This window comes from Arachis ipaensis, chromosome B09 (genome assembly GCF_000816755.2).
Source record: "Arachis ipaensis cultivar K30076 chromosome B09, Araip1.1, whole genome shotgun sequence".
Classification (NCBI taxonomy): domain Eukaryota; kingdom Viridiplantae; phylum Streptophyta; class Magnoliopsida; order Fabales; family Fabaceae; genus Arachis; species Arachis ipaensis.
In genome coordinates this window covers 16125150-16148106 of record NC_029793.2, presented here as the reverse complement: position 1 = coordinate 16148106, position 22957 = coordinate 16125150, and the positions used below count along the sequence as shown (strand labels likewise).

Sequence of the window (22957 nt, the reverse complement as noted above, 5' to 3'; positions counted from 1 at the left end):
CTTAAACATACACTAATCACAGCTGGTAAAACTAATTCTAACTAACTCAAGTTAATGCTAACAGCTTTGGTACTGCTCCTGCTCACTTTATCTTGTTTGTTACTTTTTCAAGACACTAAATTACTCTCCAAATTACTGAGGTGGACGCGTTCACTGAGTCAGCATTCAAGGGAAACCCTGCTGCAGTTTGTTTGTTAGATGAAGAAAGAGATCGCCAATGGAAGCAAGCTGTGGCTGCTGAGTTCAACATCTCCGAGACTTGTTTCTTAAATAAGATCTCTGACTCCCGTTTCACTATCAGATTCTTCACTCCTCTTACTAAGGTCATTCATCTCACAAACTCACTTTCACATTCCAATTTCCTGATTTCTGTGGCTCTTCGATAGTCAACGATACTCTTTCTGGTCAATCTTGTCTAAATGTAATTTTATATTTTGTATCTTAGGTTATTTCAACTTCTCTATCGCTTTCGTAATTTTAGCATCATTTCCCTGAACCAAGTAATGAAGACTGCGTGGCAAGTTCTTGATTAAGGGTTTATTTTATGCAGGTTGATCATTATATTTTAATGTATATTGTACATTGGTAATTAATTTGGTATATATTTTATATTTTACAATTAGGTTTGCTGCTCATATTAAAAATGTCTGAGAGAGAGGAGCATTCAAATCCTGCTGTTCTTCCTGCTCATCCCTCATTACCTCCTCAACCTAGTGGTTCTTCTGGGCGTAAGAATCGATCAGAGATATGGGAACATTTCATTCCAATCGAAGGGATAGAGAAGTATGCAAGATGTAAAAACTGCAATGGTCAAATAAAATATGCGGGGGGAACAAGTGCTATGCGGCAACATTGGAAGCGATGTTTTGACTTGAACAACGAACAGAGCAAGAGACAAAGGATAGAAGGGGGAACAAGTGGTCTTATATCCTCACCGAGTGTTACAAAATTTGACCAAGCAGTAACTCGAAGTATCCTTACTGAGATGTTTGTGACTGAAGAGCTAGCTTTCCGATTTGTAGAAAGAAATGTGTTTCGAAGGCTATTGCATAGCTTGCAACCTAAGTTTAAAATCCCTTCGCGTACTACATTGGCCCGTGATATACTTTCTTTTTATGAAACAGAGAAAATGAAGTTACAAATTTATCTCTCTCATCATTGTCAAAAAGTGTGCCTTATAACTGACACTTGGACGACATCGAGTCAAAATTTGACTTATATGTCTCTAACGGCACACTTTATTGATAATGATTGGAAGTTGCAAAAGAAGATATTGAATTTTTGTCGGGTTGAGGGTCATTCAGGAGAGGTACTTGGTAGAGCTATTGAAGGTTGTTTGGATGCTTGGAAATTGCATCAGGTTTTTACTGTAACGGTTGATAACGCAACTTCTAATGATGGTGCAATTTTATACTTGAAAAAGAGATTAAATGCATGGAATAGTCTTGTTTTAAAGGGGGACTATCTTCATATGCGTTGTTGTGCTCATATCCTAAATTTGATAGTGAAAGATGGCTTGAAAGAGATTGATGATTCAATTACAAGAATTCGCAATGCAGTCAAATATGTCAAGTCATCTCCTATGAGATGTGAAAGCTTCAAAGCATGCATTGAGCGGGAGAGCATCAATTATAAAGGGCTTGTTTCTTTGGATGTCGAAACTCGGTGGAATTCGACATATTTAATGTTGGAGGCAGCATTGAAGCTTCGAGCAGCGTTTGATTTGCTTGAGTTGCAAGATGATAAATATATTAATGAGATGAGCAAATCTTATGGTGTGCCTACAAATGATGATTGGACTTATGCAGAGTCAATTTTACCATTCTTGAAAATATTCTATGATGCTACATTGCGCATTTCTGGGAGTTTGTATGACACTAGTAATAAATATATGAAAGAAGTCTTTAGCATCGGAAGAAAAATCAAGTTGCATTGTGAAAATACTGATTTGAGCATAAGATTAATGGCGTCCAAGATGCAAAGGAAATATGATAAGTATTGGGGAACTCCAAATGTCATTAACATGTTGTTGTTAATTGCAATTGTGCTTGATCCATGTCACAAGTTGGATTTTGTAAATTAGATTTTGGATGAGTCATTTGGTGTTGAAAAGGGAGGAGAACTCAAGTCAAAATTATTTACTTGCATGAATTCCCTTTATAATCACTACCAAGGCAAAGAAGATGAATCTCAAAGTAATCAAGATGCAATGATCAATGAAGAGGATGAAGATGATATCCTGAATATTTATTTGCAATCAACTGGACGTGATTCAGATGCTAAATCTGAACTTGACAGATATCTGAAAGAAGATTGTGAGCCTAGAAACAAGTCGGCAGAGTTGGATATTTTGGGTTGGTAGAAGGGAAATTCAACCCGATTTCCTATTCTTGCACGTATGACTCGAGAAGTTTTAGCCATACCGGTTTCTACAGTTGCTTCTGAGAGTGCGTTTAGTACAGGAGGAAGGATTATTGACCCTTATCGGAGCTCCTTGACACCATATATGGTGGAAGCTCTTGTATGCACTCAAGATTGGGTAATAGATGACCCTTTTGGACTAATTGAAAATTTTGAAGAGATTGAAAAAGCTGAACACGGTAATATACTTTTTTTTCTTATTGCTTGTTTGTTACTAATTGTTAGTTTTCGATAATTAATGAGATATTTTTTTCTATGTAGGGAGAAATTCTTCAAGAAATGTCGGCACGCTTGATTCTCTTGAAGATGATTAGAATTTTGTAATGGGCCAAAATTGTGTATTTGTGTTAGATTTGAATTAGTTTATTTTAACTTCATTTAGGTTAGTGTCATATTATATCATATTTTGAATGTTGTCATTGAACAAAAAGTAAGACCATGCTTTAGTTTATTAGTATGTGAATATTTTATGATTCTTTCAACTTTTGATTTAGAGAAGTTTTTTAAATTAAAACCAGTTTTTTTTATGAACTGGTTTAAACTGGTGCACTGTATTATAAACTGGTTTAAAACCAGTTTCTTATGTGACAAAGCAGTTTGGTTCAGTTTCTAAACCATTTAAAATGGTTTAGTGCAGTTTCAGTTCAGTTTAGAGAAAAACTGAACCATGCACACCCCTAGCTACGAATACAAAAACTACAAAATTTGAAAAAACATATATTACTTTGCCAAAGCACCATATGCCCATTTAGGATTAGTACATCTATCATAGCCCCAAATAATACCCAAAAAACATAAAACAACTAAACAGTAAGTTTTTTTAATAAATGTTAATAACAAGCTATATATAAAACTAGTGTAAGACTCGCGCTACGCGCGAGCTATTTGTAAATCTATTATAAAAATCTCGTATTACATGTTCAATGTTACTAATACTTGTAACTTTTTAGCACAAAAAATCTCTGGTGTATAAACATATAAAAAATTCATTGTAAAATTTTATAGTCTATTCTATTAGTAGCCCATATTAATGATTTATTTTTTGGGCTCATGTCGGTTTAATGGTATTTTAGGCCCATAACAGCAACCATTACCTATACCCATAACAGTCGCCATTACTTATAAAAAGATTCAAATTTACCACCTAAAACAAATTGTACTAAAACGGACAATTAACGGTAAAAATTGTTCTTTCAATGATACACATTAAAATATAGATAAAAATAGTATGTGAAAATAAAATATAAAATTTAAATATTACATGAATTAAAATATGGATATTGACAAATTACTAGTACGTAAAAATAAAATATAAAATTTAAATAGTACATAAATTGAAATATGGACATTGACAAATTACTAAGTACATCAAATGAAACACAATACCCAATGTTCTTTATAACGGGTGTCCATGATCATAATGACTTCTTCACCACTTACCAATGTGCTGCTTTTATGACATTTAAGTTCAAAAAATAACATAAACAGTGATCCATCAAAATTTCACATTTCTAATCCATAGCTACGAAGATTTGCAAGAAAATCCAGCAATTATCAACACAACCATTGAACTGGCCTGTGATTGTGAGTGTTTTATAATTTTCCACTTCCATATTATGAGTAAAGGCCGCTTGTCTTCTCCCACTATAGCCGATTGAATGACTTTCGTCCAAGATAAATCTTGTTATAAATTTTACAACTATCACCTGAGAAAAAAAATGTCACTTAATCATATAATGTATTCAAATAATGACTTTGATTATGCTCTTCATGTATTTCTTGAACAGTATCTATATTGACTCTGTTCTGATCCTATTACACTGGGTAATAGTTGGAAAAAAAGGTCTTTTCGAATCAACTGCACATGTTATAGCAATAGGTTGCTGTAATTCGAAATTTAGTGTGTATGAACCACTGTATCAGTAATAATATATTATTAATTAACTTATGTAGATAACTATTTTGAATCATTTTATGATAATAACGACTGCTTCATTATTCCAGCAAATTTATTGTTGATTATTTTATACACATGTTGTGCAGTCAACAATACTTTCAGATCCCCGCTAGTGATAACATTTTGGACAATGGCTGTAACACCCTAACTTTTAGCACGTCATGATCGTACCAAAAGTAAGGCGTTACTAACCCATTTTCCTTTATTATCTATTTAATATTGAGCATTTACGTCGGTATCGCATTTCAGTTTTTAAGAAAATTCCACAAAATTTTGTTTCTATTAATTAAAACCACATATCAAAGATCTTCAAATAATAATAATCATATAAATACTATTAATAATAAATGATATACAAATAAATTCAATATAAAGATTGAATACAATACCTATCCCTCAGGATAAACTAGAAACTAAAGTAACGGGCGAGAGAACTCTATAAAAGCGACAGGAATCATAGGTAAACCTACTAATCATCCATAGCTTCATACTGAGTCTTTGAACTTGTGCCACTGAAATGGTGGAAGATTTTGGGGTGAGAACAAACCATACGTTATTAATAGGAACAGAGAATGTCGTGAGAGTAAGGAAATAAGTTGCAAATAATCACTTTTTAACTTTAAATAATTACCTTTAGAACTCTTTAAAACTCACTTTAAAGACTTTTGTTAGTTCTTAGTAAGTTAAGTCATTTAAGAAAATTCCAGTCAGCAGTAACAACCGAAACCCACAACAAACATAATAACTATAGCACACAAAGAAAAACAAATACAACACATACACAATCACAGAAAAATACAACAAGCAAGCACAACCAAATACAAATGTGCAAACATCATGATGCATGTCTATCCCTAACGCAGGCCATGAGCTCATGTGTCGGTTGCCTATCCGCTCCCGATATTACCCGGACACGAGTCCCAGATATGGCTTTCCAGATGCATACAGTGTGCTCATAAGTCTTACGGCTAGGCCGCATACAGTGTGACTTTCAATGTTTTTCAATGTGCTTACATCTAGAAAACAGTTCTCAGTGTGTGGGCATTCCCACTATACATTTGGTACTAAGGCCCAAACAATGTCACATCTGCTTTCCTGTTGCAAACAGTCTTTTAAAGTTTTTCTTTATCTTTGCTCTCTGCTCTTCTGTGGCAGATGTTCTTTTAATAAATATATTCCTTTACTTTTTGTTCTCCTTCTTTTCTTTCTTATCAAACCAAACTCATATCATAATTTAAACGATATCTCTTCTCAAAAGATTGGATTTAAAACATTATACTTTTCTTGATAAATTGAATTCAAATAGAATAAATATTTTCTTAACTAAATAAATCTCAAATAATTTAATTTTCCAAAATCAAATCTTTTAAAATAGCATTTCAAACAAAGTCTCAAAGATTATAAAATTTCAGCAATATTTCTTCTAAAATTCAGACTATGCCCCCTTCCAGGGTCCCAACCAAACAATCTCTCAATCATTTCGAATATCAAATCCTTTTCAATAATCAGATCATTTTCAAATATCAAATAATTTTTAATAATCAAATCATTTTCTTTTTACCAGCACTATGAACTCTAAGTCATGGTACGTCTCAGCCGGCACAGAAGGGGTTGGATCACCAGCGGATGCCGAGTCAGATGCTTTCACTCAAGAAGACAGCCTTTAAGGTATTACCTGATTGACCGACCATGCTTAATAAGGAGCCTGATGTAATACTGTTATTTTCAGCCACCTCATCCTACTTACAGTCCTTTCCTCCGTAACTTCCTTAAGTCCCAGACTAAAGGGTTCAATATCCAATTCCTCCTGCTAAGCCAGGGAAGTCTAGACTTGCTGCAAGTTGAGTCTTGTCTAGGAATCAAAAAGAGATGGAAGAACTCTGGAAGGTGAAGATCCTAAGCTAAGCTGAAAAGGTTTTCTCTAGAAGAACGTCAACCTCACCACGGAAAAAAATGAAAATTCCCACCAAACACGACTTCTAACTGTTGATTGATGAGGAACCTTTTTGAATCGACCGTATTCTCCTCATGGCTACGAAGCTGCTTCTGTTATGTTATAACGAGGAAAAAAGTGCGAACCAACCCAACAAACAAGGAAAGGATGCCCTGATAAGCATCTGAGATTAAAGCTGCAAGGTCAGTCTTTTCTTTCTTTTAGGAACACTCCCACGTACCATTGATTTAGCTGAATTAGCTATTGCAGAAAAACCTTTTTTTAGGGATAGTGAAATTTTCGATCTCTCACTGGACATAGGATCAAGGGACGAGAGAAGGTCGATCTCTACTGATTGGAGTGCTCTGCCAAAGAAGTGGTTTGACCCAAAGTCGGCATGCAAGACGCTTGGGACAATTTTGAAAAAATCCACGAATACAATCCCTCAAAGGTGGTTCTTGGTTGAACGTTAGGAAACCCTAACAAAAATGATAGATAGAGGGTCTTCAGTATTTGGGATGGATGTGAAGCGGCGTCCAGCTCGGGCTGTTGGGCCAACCCACCGAGGAGTCTTCGCATTAAGACTTGGAATCATGCCTGGTTTTCTTAAAAAAAAGGACTGGACTTCAAGCAGCAATGAGAGCAAAGGCAAGGAATTGATGCGCCCCTCCAACAAGAAAAAGGGCTTGGCTCGATGCATGTTGAACTCTCGTCTCGATATGAGCTCTTTTTTTAGAGACCAGAACACCGTGACTGAAAATTGAATGAATAAACAGATGAGTTCGATTCAAGCATCTGAACAAGAATGCCAAGTGGGTTCAGATACCCCCTATTTTCTGAGATCGAAGGCAAGGTTTTTTTTGTGAGTTTGCCTCGATTTGGTACCACTCTCACGGCCCGCACCGAGCTGGGAAGGCATATACTACTAATAGTAGTCCGCTTTCTAGACATTGCTCTATATGATACTTATTATGTGGTAGCACATTTCCATTGATCCAGTTGAGACATGATTGATTCAGACAAAAGAAATTGCCTCCATATAGACTGAACCAGGTATGAGCAAAATGGCTATATTTTGATAAGTTGGGCACTAAGGAGCCTGAGAAAGATGAACGAGTGATTAATACTGCTAGAGGTATCACGTTCTACTTTCACCTCGATCACTACCCCCGTGTCTGATCTAGAGGTAATGTGTAAGCAAGTGGGGGAAAGAAAGTTCGAGGGAATATTCTTTAACAATCGTGGCAGTGAAGTAATGAATATTATTATTTTCATTATTAACTCTTTTTAAACATCAAGCAGCGAAGCACTACTGAGCAATTCACGTATCACTTGAAACGTCGAAAAACTTCTTCTCCTAGTGCATTCTACCGACGCTGGGGGACTGATTTATGATGTCCATGTTGACCCGCTGTCTCCAACATGGACCTGGTGAAATTGAATTCTCCGTGAAGATGAAATTCTTGAACCAATAGTAGGTCCAGATGCACACATGGTTTCATTTAAGGCTACAGGCTCGGCTTTTTTTCCTTACTGCCTGTAGAAATGTGAGATTTGTTATCTCAAGTTCAGATAGCATCAGTAACCACTTCATGTCTTGCTCACTGCGAGTTTGACTTCCTCAGATGCAGCGACTCCTTATATCTCTCCTGCTTGAGATATTGACTATTGGGGATATTTTTAAGAAAAGAAGACAGAAGATAGTTGACTTGACCCACATTATAGTCATATACTTTCTCTTCTGGCCTTGCCTTCTTCCGGAACGGGTAGATACTATCATCCAACACCTGGTTAATCTATTTCCAAAGCCAGGAGAAACTTGAACATCGTACCTAAAGTGACAGATAGGGAAGAGGAATTAGATGTACTAGATAGAGGGAACTTCCTGACCTTACGAAGGGTAGTAATCATTTCGTAGACTTTTTAAATGATTTTATTACTCCCTCCGGGTATTTTACTACTGTTTTACCAGTCTTACCACGCGCCACGCTCAATTCAATGATCAAGCAAGATGCTTTTCTTTTTCTTTTTTTTTTACAATTACAAATCAGATCCAATTTATAATCCTAAGGTTAGCAGCTTTGCCTTTTCCTGGAATCGCTCTCTATGGGCTTCTGTTCGCTCAACCATTGCAGAACCACCAGACAACCTTTCTAAGACCTGATGGAGGGGCAGTATAGCTCTTGATTGATCAACGCGAGTGAACTGTGCTTAGACGTGTTGGGGAGGCCAGGGAAAGACGAATTGGATCGTTCGGTGCTTTCCAGTCTACTGAATCAGAGCCATTGGGATCACTCTCAGTCTCCTTGTGCTTACGGGGCATAATAACTTTATTGCCAATTTTTTTCTCACGACGATGAAATAGCCTGTTTTAGGGCATAAAATAAACCTTATTTATGGAAGAGAAAACCTTAGCTTATAAAATAAGACATTTGGATCAACCCCGTGTTTTTAGGCATCGACCCCCTTGAGTTCATTTGCATAGTTGCTTGTCTTTTTATCGCAGCGCTTACGAGGAACTCCCCGTGCTGCCCTACAAATTCTTGTGAATCCGGAATCCATGCTTTGATTCAAAAGCCCTAGCTAGTGATGAATCCCCAGTAAGATTGGAGTCTTTCAGAGGTGAGTAGGGTGTCTTCCATAGAGGAGGAGGATTTAAGGTTCCTTACGTTAACCGGAAGAGACAGAGAAGGAAGAAGAGCTGGAAGCTAGAGAGTTGCTGCCTAGCTACAAAGAAAAGTGAGATTAGATCGAAAGTCATCTTTTTTCCAACCAACTTGCTCAAACGTAGATAAACGACTCCAGGGATTCTCTTTCCTCGGTATGCCGCCTCTCCTTCCGTCTCCTCCAACTAAGCCATCCGTTCTGGTTGGTTGTCGTCCATCCACTATTGGGCTACGGTTTCTGCTCGACACTCCAAAACCTTCCCAATCTAATTAATGTCGGAGATTTCCGGGGACTTTTTTATTACAAATCCCACGCAATCAAAAGGCTATTCAACGACGGTGCGATTTCATCTGTTGGAGGCGTAACCACAGCAGTTAGGTCTACTCTAAAGGTAGTTCCGTTCTCCTCGGTGGACAACGTAAGAATTTGTCGTCCAATTGAATCTTCTTGAAAGAACCTTTCTTCGTATGACTTCTCGGTCGAATGAATACGAAATAGGACATCTGCGGTCAACTCATTAGGCTCATGACCTGAAAACTGCAGGTTTGAATCCTGCCCCCGCCTAATCATCTGAGGCCGTAGTCAGCCTCAAGTGAAGTGAGCCATGGGATGATGGGACACGAGCGCTAATAAGATATATACTCTACTTGTTCACCTGTGTTGGTTTGGGGTACGGTTAGTTCACCGGGAGGATCGCTGGTAGTGTTGCCATCTCTAGGTGAATTACAACTCCTCTAATGAAAAAAGAGTTACGAATGCGGCTTTGATATATTGGGAACTGAAATTCTAAAGTCAATATTTATATTTGAGCGTGGCACTCATTAAACTCTAAAATTCAAATAACATAGGATATCTAGTTTATTCTCATTTAATTCCAAATCAAAAGTAATAATAACTTATCTAATTCAGCATTTACGACAATAAATGAGATCACCTTTATAAAGTCTTTTAATGTGAAATAACTTAATTTGCGATTATAATTAATATATGTATTGCTCATAAATAGATTAGAAAGTTAATAATTTTCTAACAATAAATTATATCAATTTAATTTAATTTTATCACTCATTCTTAAAAAGTTTAATTATTATCTCGATCCCTATAGTTTTACCAAATTTTTAATTAGGTTCTTTTTTTTCAATTAAGTTTCTATATACCATATAAGATTTTGTAATTAAGTCTTTACAGTGACATAAACATTGGAATTAACGAAATATTCCATTAATTCTAATTCTTTGTCACGATAGGAATTTAACTACAAAATCTTATATAGTATAAAAACCTAATTAAAAAAAATTATATNAAGTCAGTTAGTTCAAATATATATGACTTATATATTAATTGAATCAGTAATTTTTTAATTTAGTAGTTTAACTAGTTCCATTATCGGTTAGATTTTAATAGCTATGTTGAATAGTACTTAAAGTTACCAAAATTTTAAAAATATAAGATGTTCGCAACATGGCAACATCTTATATTAAAGTTGTAATTTACTATTATTAGGATCTTCTAGAAAGAGTCTAAAATCCTTATCAAAATGTTTAGTGGAAAATGATTATTATAAAAACAAAATTAAATAGTTAGTATTTCATATATTAGTAACAAATACATTTTTTAAAAATAAAAAATAATAATAGTAACATGTATTATTTATGAATTATTTAATTTGTTTGCAAGACACTGCTACATGCCATGGCCACCTCTGCACAAATCTGAGAAAGAAATGAAAGAGCTGGCACAAAACCCAATACTTTCATTAGAAAACACAGACACGGCTTAGAATATAAGACGAGAAAAGCTTTGTCTAAAACTCTCACCTCTTTATTCACTTGCACTTGCACTTGCACCCACCAACATCATCTAAAACCAACCCAACCCAATCCCAAACAACCAAAAGAAAAAGAAAAATAAAAATTCACACTTGTAGACTTGTAGTACTTCTAGACTTGTAGCTATAGCTTAAGGAGACCCACTCAACCCACAAGATATATATCAAAATTAAAGTTCATACGATCTTATCAAAAGAAAAAGAAAAAAAGGGGGTATACTAGTACTTGAAGATTTGAACCCCATCCCAATAGCATCCATCACCACCAGCTTGGAAGTTTGAGCTTGCTCAAAGTCCAACATTATTCTGTATTCTCTGTTTTGGTGGGTTTAGGAGTTTATATAATTTTCTTGAGAAAAGGAAGAGTTTTTATTTGTGTTTGTTAGTGAAAAACATGAGCAATTGGTTGGGGTTTTCTCTGACTCCACACCTGAGGATTGATGAAGAATTTGAGAGACAAAATGAAGAGCGTGGAAATGGAGGATCTTATCCTCCTCCTGTGATGCCTTTGCGCTCTGATGGCTCTCTCTGTGTTGCTGACTCCTTTTCTCGCTCTGCTGCACCTCATGGTATTAATTCATTCATTGCATGCTACTTGCTGCTTCTTCTTCAACAACGTTTTTGCATGTTGATAAATTCTTCTTCTCAAAGTTTCCTTGTTAATGGGTTGTTTTATTTATGTTTTAGAATGGAGATATGAGAATGCAATGGGAAGTGGAAATTCAAATGAAGAAGGTCCGAAGCTTGAAGACTTCTTAGGATGCTACTCAAATCCATCACCACTTGCGGAAACCAAAGCATTTTGTCAGCAAAACCGAAACCAAAACCAACAAAACAACTTCTCAAAGATCAATATGAATGTTGAAACATCATCGTCACTGTTCCAATCATTCAATCCCTACAATGATAGCAGAAGCAACCACAACCATCATCATCATCATCATCATGCTCTCATAGCCGGCAACGGGGTTTACAAGTCATCATGGTTGGCACAAACTTGTTGCTCATCTTCATCTTCAGCGGAGGCAAATCAAAATAGTAGTAATAATAATAATAATAATGGTGAGTGCAATTTCCAATCTCTGTCACTGACTATGAGTCCGAGCAGTGTTCAACAACAACAACAAAATGGTGGGGTGGTGGTGGTGAGTGGAATGAACCACCAAGTAGTGCTTCATAATCAACATAATCAGGTTGATGATGACACTCGTAAAAGATCCATTGCTAAATCTCAAGGGAGAGAACCGGTGCCTCGAAAGTCTATTGACACTTTTGGCCAGAGAACTTCTCAATACCGTGGTGTTACAAGGTAATGTCTAGTAATAATATTAATATTAATAATGAGAGAAACTATATTCACCAATTATAGCATAAGCCAACTCAGTTAATTCTTATTTTTTTATAATGTCATTTCATACATTTTTTTACATGCATAATTTTATGGTAAAAACTCAGGTGATGTCGACTTCAGAAGTTGATACTTGAGAACTTGAGAACGACTCTCAGGTATCAACTTCTGAAGTCAAGATAACTGAGAGTCGTTAAATGAAAATTTAATCAAATCAGTCAAATCATTTAGCAACTCTCGGGTATCAACTTCACGTGAGATAAGAAAAATCATATTATCAAAAATAAGAGTGTGTATTTTCAATAATAATAATAATAATGTTTTTTTACTTAATAATGTGGTTTTATTTTTCCTAAAATCTCATAAGGTTAATGAGAAATATTTGATCCTACTTAATTATACCACATTTAATATAAAAGGTTTGTAAAAACTAAAAAGGTATATTTAAAAATTTTATTTTTCCGTAAGAAGAAAAAAAAAATCTGTTGTTGTGTTGTTCTTGGTAAAGCACATTTACATATGTTCCAATTACATGTAACCTGCTTGGAAGATGATACAAATACTAAGTTTTTAAGTTTTGAATGTATTAAAGTGTTTAAAATTGTTCTTTAAGAAAACTTCTTTTATTTTTTTTAAATCTTTTTACAAATGCTGTAGTTATTAAAGCAGTAGGTAACAAAATTATAAAAAAATATATAATATAGGATTCATCAATACACATCTTGCTGAATTGTTCTTACCTTTGGATGCATTTTGTTATTAGGCATAGATGGACGGGTAGATATGAGGCCCATTTGTGGGATAATAGTTGCAGAAAGGAAGGACAAACAAGAAAAGGAAGGCAAGGTGAGAAAAACGTTTACTTATTTATTTAATTATTTATTTACGGTCGGTCATTGACCAAGGTCCAGTGGCAAGGTCCCTTTGGTTGACAAAGTAAAATTAATGCACATTATTTTCTTATATGAAAGTAGCAATTCTTTCTTATTTACAAAACAAATAGTTGCTGCACCTTAAATGAAGCAACTTGTGGGAACTTTTTTTTTCCTTTCAATAAGCAAAATAAGACAAGTCCTTTTTAACATTTTGCAATTAATAAACAACTTGAGTTAATTACTTAATTTAGTAGCTAGTTCACTTATTTAAACAAATAAATGTCAAAATTAAATTCTATCTTGTGCATGGACTTAAGGTAGCGTTTGGAAAAGAGACAGAGATTGAGAGACAGAGACTGAAACTGAAATAAGAATGAAACTCTAATTTAATTTGTATAAAGGATAAAGTTGAAATTAATTAATTGAAATGAGAGTATTTTAAGTATAAAATGTTATTAAAGTTTCAGTTTCGGTTCTAAAAAATTTCAGTTTCGTGTATCCCCACTTTTAATTTTGGAGGTACTGAATTACTAAAATTTTGGGAACAAAGACTGAAATTTTAGTACCAGTCTATGGGCTAATGATCCTGAGTCCCAATCTCCTAGTTTCCGTCCTAGTATCTCAAAACAAACGTTAGTCTTAAAATTTGTCTTTTAGGTGTGAGGTTAAAAAATATAATGAGTAAAAAAAAAGCAATTAATTAAAGTTCAAGAATTACACAATATATCTCTCATTTGAAATCATGGATGGGTTGTTGTTCAAATGTTCACAGTTTACCTTGGTAAGTGAGTAGTTACATTCTCACATGCATATTGCAATATAGCTGTTTGCTTCTTTACCATGTTTGTGAATCTTACTGTTCAGCGTAGCACGTTAAGTGGTTAGATACGCTACTGAATATATTAGTATTAATTATTTTTATTGTTGTTGTGCATTGGTAGCTGTGCTTGTTTTAATTTCTGCACATATATAATTGATTCCTATTGGCAACTATTATTAATTTATTATTAGGTGGTTATGACAAGGAAGAAAAAGCAGCAAGAGCTTATGACTTAGCTGCACTCAAGTATTGGGGTCCAACAACTCACATAAATTTCCCTGTAAGGTTTCTGCTTCTACAGTTTCTTTTCTCCTTTGGAAAAATTAAAGTCTTCCATTTTAATTTTTCTGCGGTTTATTTCTAAATGACTAAATATTTGTAATTATTCTTATGCTAATTATTTGATCATAACAATTAATTAAATTAAAGCTGTTATTTAGAAAACTGATTAAAATATTATGGAATTTCATTTTCATTTTGTCTCACAACATTTGTCACCTCCATCTTTTTATGTAAAATTTATTGTGAATTGTCTGTTATACCGTTAAATTAATTATCATGTTAGTAGAAATTCAATGTAATTTTTATTTTCCATTTTTCATATAAGATGTTACTTCTAAAAACTTTCCATTTAGATTATTCTTGATTTTAGAGCTCTCAATATAGCCAAAGTGATAGATAATTTCCTTTAATTTTCATGCATTGTTAGTTTAAAAAATGTTATACAGACAACTAATTGTTTGTAGTCATATCAGTAAAATTAACTTATTTTTAAAATCAATTATTTAAAAAGTCATCTAATCGTATAAATCTGATTAAATAATCATATAAAATTTTCAGTCAATGAACTATAGTTCAAATGATATAAACCCTCTCCACCTAAAGGTTTCGGGTTCGAATTTCACTCTTAACTTTGGGGAAAAAAATCATATAAAAATTTTTACATTCTCAATGTATCAAAATTAAATTCTATAAAAAAAACTAAAAGTTTTGGTGTGTATTTAACTAATGTAGAAGCTATATGAATCATTATATATGGTACCTGTGATATATAAGTGGAGTATTTAATTTATGTAGCTTGAAACCACAATATATGTGTTTGGTACATGTAGACTGTAGTAGTGACTCTACATATGTCTATTGCTTCTTAAATGCTCAGTTAAGCACTTATGAGAAGGAACTTGAAGAGATGAAGCACATGAACAGACAAGAATTTGTCGCCAATTTGAGAAGGTACCATTAAATTTCTATCCATGTGATTTTTATTTAGTAACTATTTAATTTTTCTTTTTTTCTTAATTATTAATTCCCCGTTAATTAAATTATTTACTGCAATTTCAGCTTTTTCATTAACACCAGCAATTATTGCAAACATCCCCCCTTTTTTTTCTCCTTGTATTATTTATTATTGAAAAACTCTGAGATCAGTCATTTTTGGTAATTTTTGTCATCATTTGATCAGCACAAATATTAAATTATTTTTAACAAATAAATTTTACTAATTCATATGTATAAATTATATGCTTTTTTGTGTGTAAAATTCTTATAAATATTGGTGTAAATTATTGTTCGCCGTAGCATTGCACTTTTTTATTATTATTATTTTATTGTTATAGGCACCATCAACATGGAAGGTGGCAAGCTCGTATAGGAAGGGTTGCAGGCAACAAGGACTTGTATCTTGGTACATTTAGTAAGTTCTGCCACCAACCTCCCTCTATTGCCTCTCTATTCTAAGCTCCCTTATTTTCCCACTTTATATTTAGTAATTAATTTCTTGAAATGACTTAAATGCATTGTGTTTGAAATTTTAATAAAGTCCACACTCATAGATTATCATATATAGTACAGGATGTAAGAAGTTAATTTTGATCACTATGATATTGATATATACAATGTATATGCCTTGTAAAAAATTTATATTTCTAATAATAATGTGAACATATTTTATCTTTTCAACCTTTTACTTTTTAATTCCAATAGGCAGTAATTTCTCCCGTTAGAGTAATTAAATGCAAAGGTGCATAATACACAGATAAAATAATTATAATAATGGTGTGGATCTAATAGAAATTTTGAATATAAAGTTATACTGAAATGCTAACCACTATTTTTGGTAGAGAATCCGTACTACTAAATTGTTGGTGCAGGATGCACCAATTTTATGCTAATGTATGGTAGTGAGATATAATGAATTGAAATTTCTTCAGTGAGGAATGAAGATTTCAAGTTTTAACTAAATTTTTTGGGAGAATGTGTATTGCACATACATGATGAAATCTTTTTTTTTTTATATTTTAATTCTATTTCTAATTTTCATTCTTTATTGAAAAACATTCTTTACCATAGTATGATCCATAATGTATATGCGTTCTATAGTATCATCACATGTTTAATAATCGTGTGAATATATCTAATAATGTTAATCTCCTATACCATAGAATCATAAATTAAGCTTATATCTCTGGGTAGAAAAGGCAAATTAAATGGAATTTTTTCCTTTTTATTTATTTTTTTATAATTTATGTTGCATTGGTAATTCTAATTAGCTTTAATAATTCTATAGGTACACAAGAAGAAGCTGCGGAAGCTTATGACATTGCAGCAATCAAGTTCAGGGGAACAAGTGCCGTGACCAATTTCGACATAAGCAGGTATGACGTGAAGAGGATTTGCTCAAGTTCAACCCTAATTGCCGGAGACCTTGCGAAACGGTCTCCTAAAGACTCAGCTCTAGCCACCGCCGAGGACTTCAACTCATCCGGTTCGGCCGCCACACCTTCTCAACCAACTCCACTGGCAATAACTGATGGTGAACAACACTCTGATGAGTTGTCCAACATGGTGTGGAATGGCAACAGTGACGAGCAACCGCAGAATGAGAGCGGAACCAGCAACAGCAATGTCGCTGGTCCATTGTCGCAGCAGGTTTCGCCAAGCAACAAGAACGAGGCGAACCCGCCGCAAAGCCCCAATGAATTTGGGGTCAGTGGAACAGATTATGGACATGGATATTTCACTCTGCATGGACCACCAAAATATGATGATGGAAACAATGAAAATGAACACAGGATTGGGAATTTGGGTTTGGTTAATCAAGTTCCTATGTTTGCTTTGTGGAATGAATGAGGGGAAAGTTTGGGAGTGTGGAAAAGAATTTTAGCATAGAAAAAAGAAAAAGAAAACAAAACTATGATTAGAAGGAAGAATTATTGAATTATTATTATTATTATTATTATTATTGTAGTTTTTGTAATGGTAACTTAACTTTGTTCTATTCTCAAGGAAGGGGGTGTCAGAATTACAATGTTGATTAGTTGCTATTGAGTATTGTATTTGACTATTTGTATGCATGCTAACATGACAAAGATTATCTTGTATGGGCAAAGAGGAAAATCAGCTTAAATCAATCATAGGTTTTGTAATGTGATAAAATCTCAAATATGCCTTGTGTCACAAGTTAAGTCAGTGTTGGTTAAATTAGTTAGTCCCAGTCAGCAGAATTAGTTGAAGTTAGTTATCTAGTTGGTTAAGAGTCTTATTACAGTGAGATATTTAATTGTAATTGTGTGGTTGAGATTCACTCATGTAATTATGTTATATATAAGCACAAGTGAAGTTCTTCATTTGTAGGATTCACCTTTTTCATTTCAACGAGAAGGTTCTCATAGAAACCCTCTGCTATGAAACTTTACTCTCTTTTTTCCTCTCTCAGATGAAATAGTTGAATTTCATAATACTCATATGTAAAGGGCCATGATTCTTAGTGCCTATGTTATGTGTACATTAAAATCAATTACTAAAGTTAATTATTAGTATAAAATACACGTTAGAATACAAATACACATTAAAAATAAATTAAACTACATATATATTTATATACAAATACATTAGTGACTGATTTTAGTGGTTAAATTTGATATACAAATAACATTTTTTTAATTCCTAGTCATGTTATATATCTAAAAGAAAAAGTAAATTCTTAAATTAGTCGTTATGTATTTATGAATAAGTATCTCATAGTTTTCAATTAAATAATCATTTATGAGAATAATTAATTCTGTGATAGTAAAATAACTAAACTTGTAATAAATGAATAATAAAATTTGTTTTTAGTAATATAATAATAAAAAAATTATCATGTGTATCTTCATCGAAAACTGCTTGAGTTTGTCATGCACATTAAGGATGATGACAATAAATCAATGGAAGGACACAGAAAAGAAAACAGGAACCGTGTCTTTTGGTACCAAGACAAACAGAAGAGACAAAGAAGACGAGGTATTTGTTGGGTATATAAAGATGGTAAGATGACAAAATCTATAGTGTTATGGCTTTAAGACACGATTAGATCGCTTTCTTTAGAGAGATATTTGTTCACACACTTAGTTGTTATAGAATTGATGATAATACTTTTCCAAGATATAATGAAACTTAATTAGCAATAATAAGAAATTCTCAATTCTCTTAAACTTAAAAAAAAAAGGAGAAAATAAGGTTTGACAAATAATTTCTTGTTCAATCTGTTTTAAGTAGAAGGGATATATATATATACCAAAAGTCGCGTACAATGTTAAATGGTTGTGACCTTCTGTTGTTGTGTGAATAGTCACAACCCTTTAATTGTTATTATGTGAATAGATACAATGTATCATTTCACACACTAACCATCACATACATACGTATATGACCGGTTAATATTTAACTAATTCAAAATCGGTTCAAATTGTTTAACCGCTCACTAAAATATTAATATTAATTATTAATAAAATTAATATTAATAAATATAAAATTTGTAAATATCCTTTAGTATTTTTCCTGTTGGCCATGACCGCATTAAACCTTGAAACTAGTGGTCTACTAGAATAAAGTTAAGTTCCCATCATTTAGTAATAATAGGTTTTAATCTCATTTTAGCAGTAGTCTCTTTAATTTTATCCCTTGACAAACATTTAGTCAAAGGGTCTGCTAAATTTCTTTGAGATCTTACATAGGTGGTGGTAATTACACCATCATCTATTAGTTGCCTCACAAACTCATGTCTCAAACTTATATGTCTAGACTTTTCATTATAAACTTTATTATATGTTCGATACATGGTTGATTCACTATCACAGAAGATTAAAATGGTTGTCGTCTGGGAGAACCCGAGTACTCTCTTTCGGATCCAGGACTGTGGCCACAGCTTTATATCATATAACAAATTTCTTAACCATTCTGCTTCTTTACCTTTGCCTGATAAAGCTACAAACTCAGCTTTCATAGTAGAATGTATAATACATATTTGTTTCTTTGAGGACACACTTATTACTCCACCACCTATGGTGAAAATTCATCATGAAGTGGATTTGTTATCACTAAGATTTGTAATTCAACTTGCGTCGGAATAACCTTCTAAAACTGTGTGATAATCACTATAATGTAATCCCAAGTTTATGGTTTTCTTGAGATAACCAAGAACTCTTATTATAGCTTTCCAATGTTGATTGCTAGGCTTTCCTGTAAACCTTGATAATTTGTAGATCCTTTTTATTACTACGATATGTAAAACCATATGTAGATCCTTTTTATTACTACGATACCTCTCAATCATCCTTCTTAACAGGTATATCGCTTCAGTGGTAGATCTACCTGGCATAAAACCAAATTAGTTTTCTCTTACTTGTGTCTCTTGTCGCAGCCTCCGTTCTATCACCCTTTTCCCATAACTTCATGGTATGGCTCATGAGTTTGATCCCTCTATAGTTCTCGCAACTTTGTATATCCCCTTTATTCAATCGGGATATTATCGGGTCTTACTGTCCTGCCATTTTTCATCCGCTTTAGAGTCTCTTTTATTTCGAAGTCTCGAATCTTTCGATAATAGTCGAAGTTTTGATCTTCTTCCCTCGTACATAACCGACCAAGGTTCGGAAGAGTATTCTGTCCTTCATTAAATAACTCATAGAAGTAACTCTTCTACCTTTCATTGATCTTCTCCTCTTGAGCCAATACCTCCCCTTCTTTATCCTTTATGCACTTAACCTGATCTAAGTCTTTCGTTTTTATTTCACGGCTCTTTACGATTCTATATATACCTTTTTTCCTTTTTTCGTGCCTAAGAACTGGTAGAGACCCTCATATGCTCTTGTTCTTGTTTCGCTGATAGCTACTTTTGTTTCCTTCTTAGCCGCCTTGTATTTTTTCCAATTATCTGTGTTGCGGCACAAAGACCACTCTTTAAAGTGCACCCTTTTTGCCTTTATCTTTTCTTGTACCCTCGCATTCCACCACCAAGACTCCTTGTCTCTTGGTCATATCCTTCTAGATTCACCAAAACTTTCTTTTATTGTTCTTCTAATAACTTCTGCCATCTCTCTCCCCATCTTCTCCGCGCTTCTGCTCCCATCCCACTTTGCTTCTTCTTCTACCTGTCTTAGGAAGTTTCTTTGTTCTTTGCCTTTCATCCGCCACCACATCGTCCTTGGGTTCTTTGTATGACGTCTTTTTCTCAATTTTTGTTCAACTCGAAAATCCATGACAAGCATCCTATGTTGTGTTGTTAAACTCTCTCCCGAAATAATTTTACAATTAATGCAAAATTTTCGGTCGACTCTCCTCAACAAGAATAAGTCGATTTGAGAGTTTGTCATGTCACTTTTATAAGTTATAAGATGTCTGTCTCTTTTTTTTAAACATGTATTTGCGATGAGGAGATCAAAAGTTGAGAAAAAATCCAAAATAATTTTACCCTCGATATTGACCACCCCAAAACTATGGCCTCCGTGAATACTTCCATACTCAGTCGCTTCTCTTCCAACATGGCCATTTAAATCTCCTCCTAAGAAAATCTTATCTTCCGAAGGTATGTCTTGGACCAAACTCTCGAGATCCTCCCAAAATCTTATCTTGTATTGCTCGTCCGAATCCACTTGCGGTGCATAGGCGCTAATCACATGAAAAGTACCTCCTTCCACCACAAGTTTGATAGAGATGATCTGATCTCTCACCCTCTTGTCATCCACTGCTTATCCACGATAATACTTACCATATTCCTATTCTTCACATTTCACGTATACCAAAGTTTGAATCCGGAAGTATCCAACTCCCTAGCCTTCGCACCAACCCATTTTATTTCTTGTAGGCACATAATGTTAATATTCCTCCTTGTCATGGTATCCATCACCTCCATGGATTTTTCTATTAGGGTGCCTGTATTCCATATCCCAAATTCCAACCTTTTGTCGCTCCGACCTTTACCTTTTTCTTTGTGAACTAGCTTATTTATCCTCGTCCGTTTATGAAAACACGGGAATTCTTTCTCATTTAACACTACACCCGGATACTGATGCAGCGGCTCTTGCTCATTTGACACTGTACACAAGTCATACAACACGTTGCTTTTGGACAATAACCTAGCTTTAATGTAATAACGTCTTTGATCCATGTCATGAAAATTCGACTAAATTTTTATGTTAACTCTCAAAAACCTAACACAACTTTTTTTTCTTTATCTAGACTTGAAACTGACTACCGCAAATGTAATATAAACGGACATATAAATATGATTTGATTAAAAATTAGGTTTGATTTGATGATAAAATGTAAAGATTGGATACCCACTAAAATGCACCAACAAAAAGTCAAGTTTTGACTGGAGTGACGGATACGAGCGAAAATGAATGGGGTCTGCCGGTATGGGGAGGTGCCTTAATTTGTGTGCCCTTCTTCACTTTATTCCACTCATTTTCTGGCTTGGAATTCCTTTATTATTATTTTTAGAATAATTATTTAAACAAAAAATCTAAGAGATTATTTACAATATAATTGAACTAAGTCACTTTTTTATTTTTGATTTTGAAATTCAAAAAATTAATATAATAAAAAATTGTTTTTTTAGAATCAATTTAATTAGATTTAATTAATAAAAAATATTTGAATATATAATATTTTTTTATAATAGATTTAATTTTTAATTAATTAGTTAGAGCCGACTTTATAGTCATTCTTCTTTATCATTAGCAATATTTTTTCTTGTTATGTGCTTAGTAAAAGTTAGTAAAACTTTTTTAGGAAATAATGGATAATAATGTTAGTTCACCACTTTATTATAGTGGTCAAATTTGATCACATATGTACGTCCGAAGGTGTATTATTTATGCGTAATAAAGTATAAAATTGTTTTCACTTATTTTATTTACAAATTTTGGAGCAAGTGAGTTTTATATTTCATCTAAAAAAAAAAATGACAGAGAATAAATGTATCAAGTATCAACTTAATATATAATATAAGGGATATTGTCAAGCTAAAGTTGTATGTCTTTTTTAAGTTTACTCAAATTCAAACTATTAGGACCTCTTATAGGTTTTAATCAATAATTTACTTTATTTTCAATTAGGTCTTATTTAATTTCTTTAGGAATTATTATTTTTTTAAATTATATTAATGTCTATAATAAATTTTTTTTGTATAATACTAGAGGTACTAGCGATTCCCAAACACCTCCCAGTCATTGGGGGCTGGACCGATCGTGGTCGTTGATTGAGAAGCGTGATCCACGCATAATGCAACAAATCAAAGTCGTTTTTTGTCAATCTCTCTCAATTCTAGTCGCATATTCCAACATTTAAGAATCGTTATTAACGATTTTTTTAAATAAGAGCAAATTCAGTAAGCATAATTAAAGATTGTTACTTGACGTAATGCATTATTCTATTATATTACAATATTGACAGATTACACCATCAAAAGTTTCATATTAAAATTAATTTGCGACTACACGTAAATACGTAATTTCTAAATAGTTTACCCATCTATCCTCCGAATAGACAAATAAATACCAGATTTCATTATTTTATTTTATGGAGTTAGCTAATTGTTAAAATTTTTAATATATGCGTCTTGCAATAAATGAGTGTTTTTCTTTATAGTTATTCTTCTTTATCATTAGCAATATTTTTACAGTAAAGATTTGCGAGAAGCGTATTTCAGCAGCCGTTGAATGATAGCCGACTAATTGGACACCATCTCTGCCTCCAGATAAGGAAGCGAGGAACTTGTCTCTAGCATTACACAGATTGCAAAAAATAAATTGGGTCATATCCATAGGTGAATTTTAGATATTCTAT

General features: G+C 33.5%; 1 protein-coding gene across 1 annotated transcript; it reads left to right on the top strand.

Moving 5' to 3' along the window:
- Positions 10775-17259, top strand: LOC107615102 (AP2-like ethylene-responsive transcription factor AIL1). The gene is given in 8 exon segments (XM_021111391.1): positions 10775-11375; positions 11494-12115; positions 12918-13000; positions 13802-13810; positions 14041-14129; positions 15009-15118; positions 15466-15542; positions 16416-17259. Coding segments are annotated over 8 exon segments (1728 nt in total). The 5' UTR covers positions 10775-11200; the 3' UTR covers positions 16979-17259.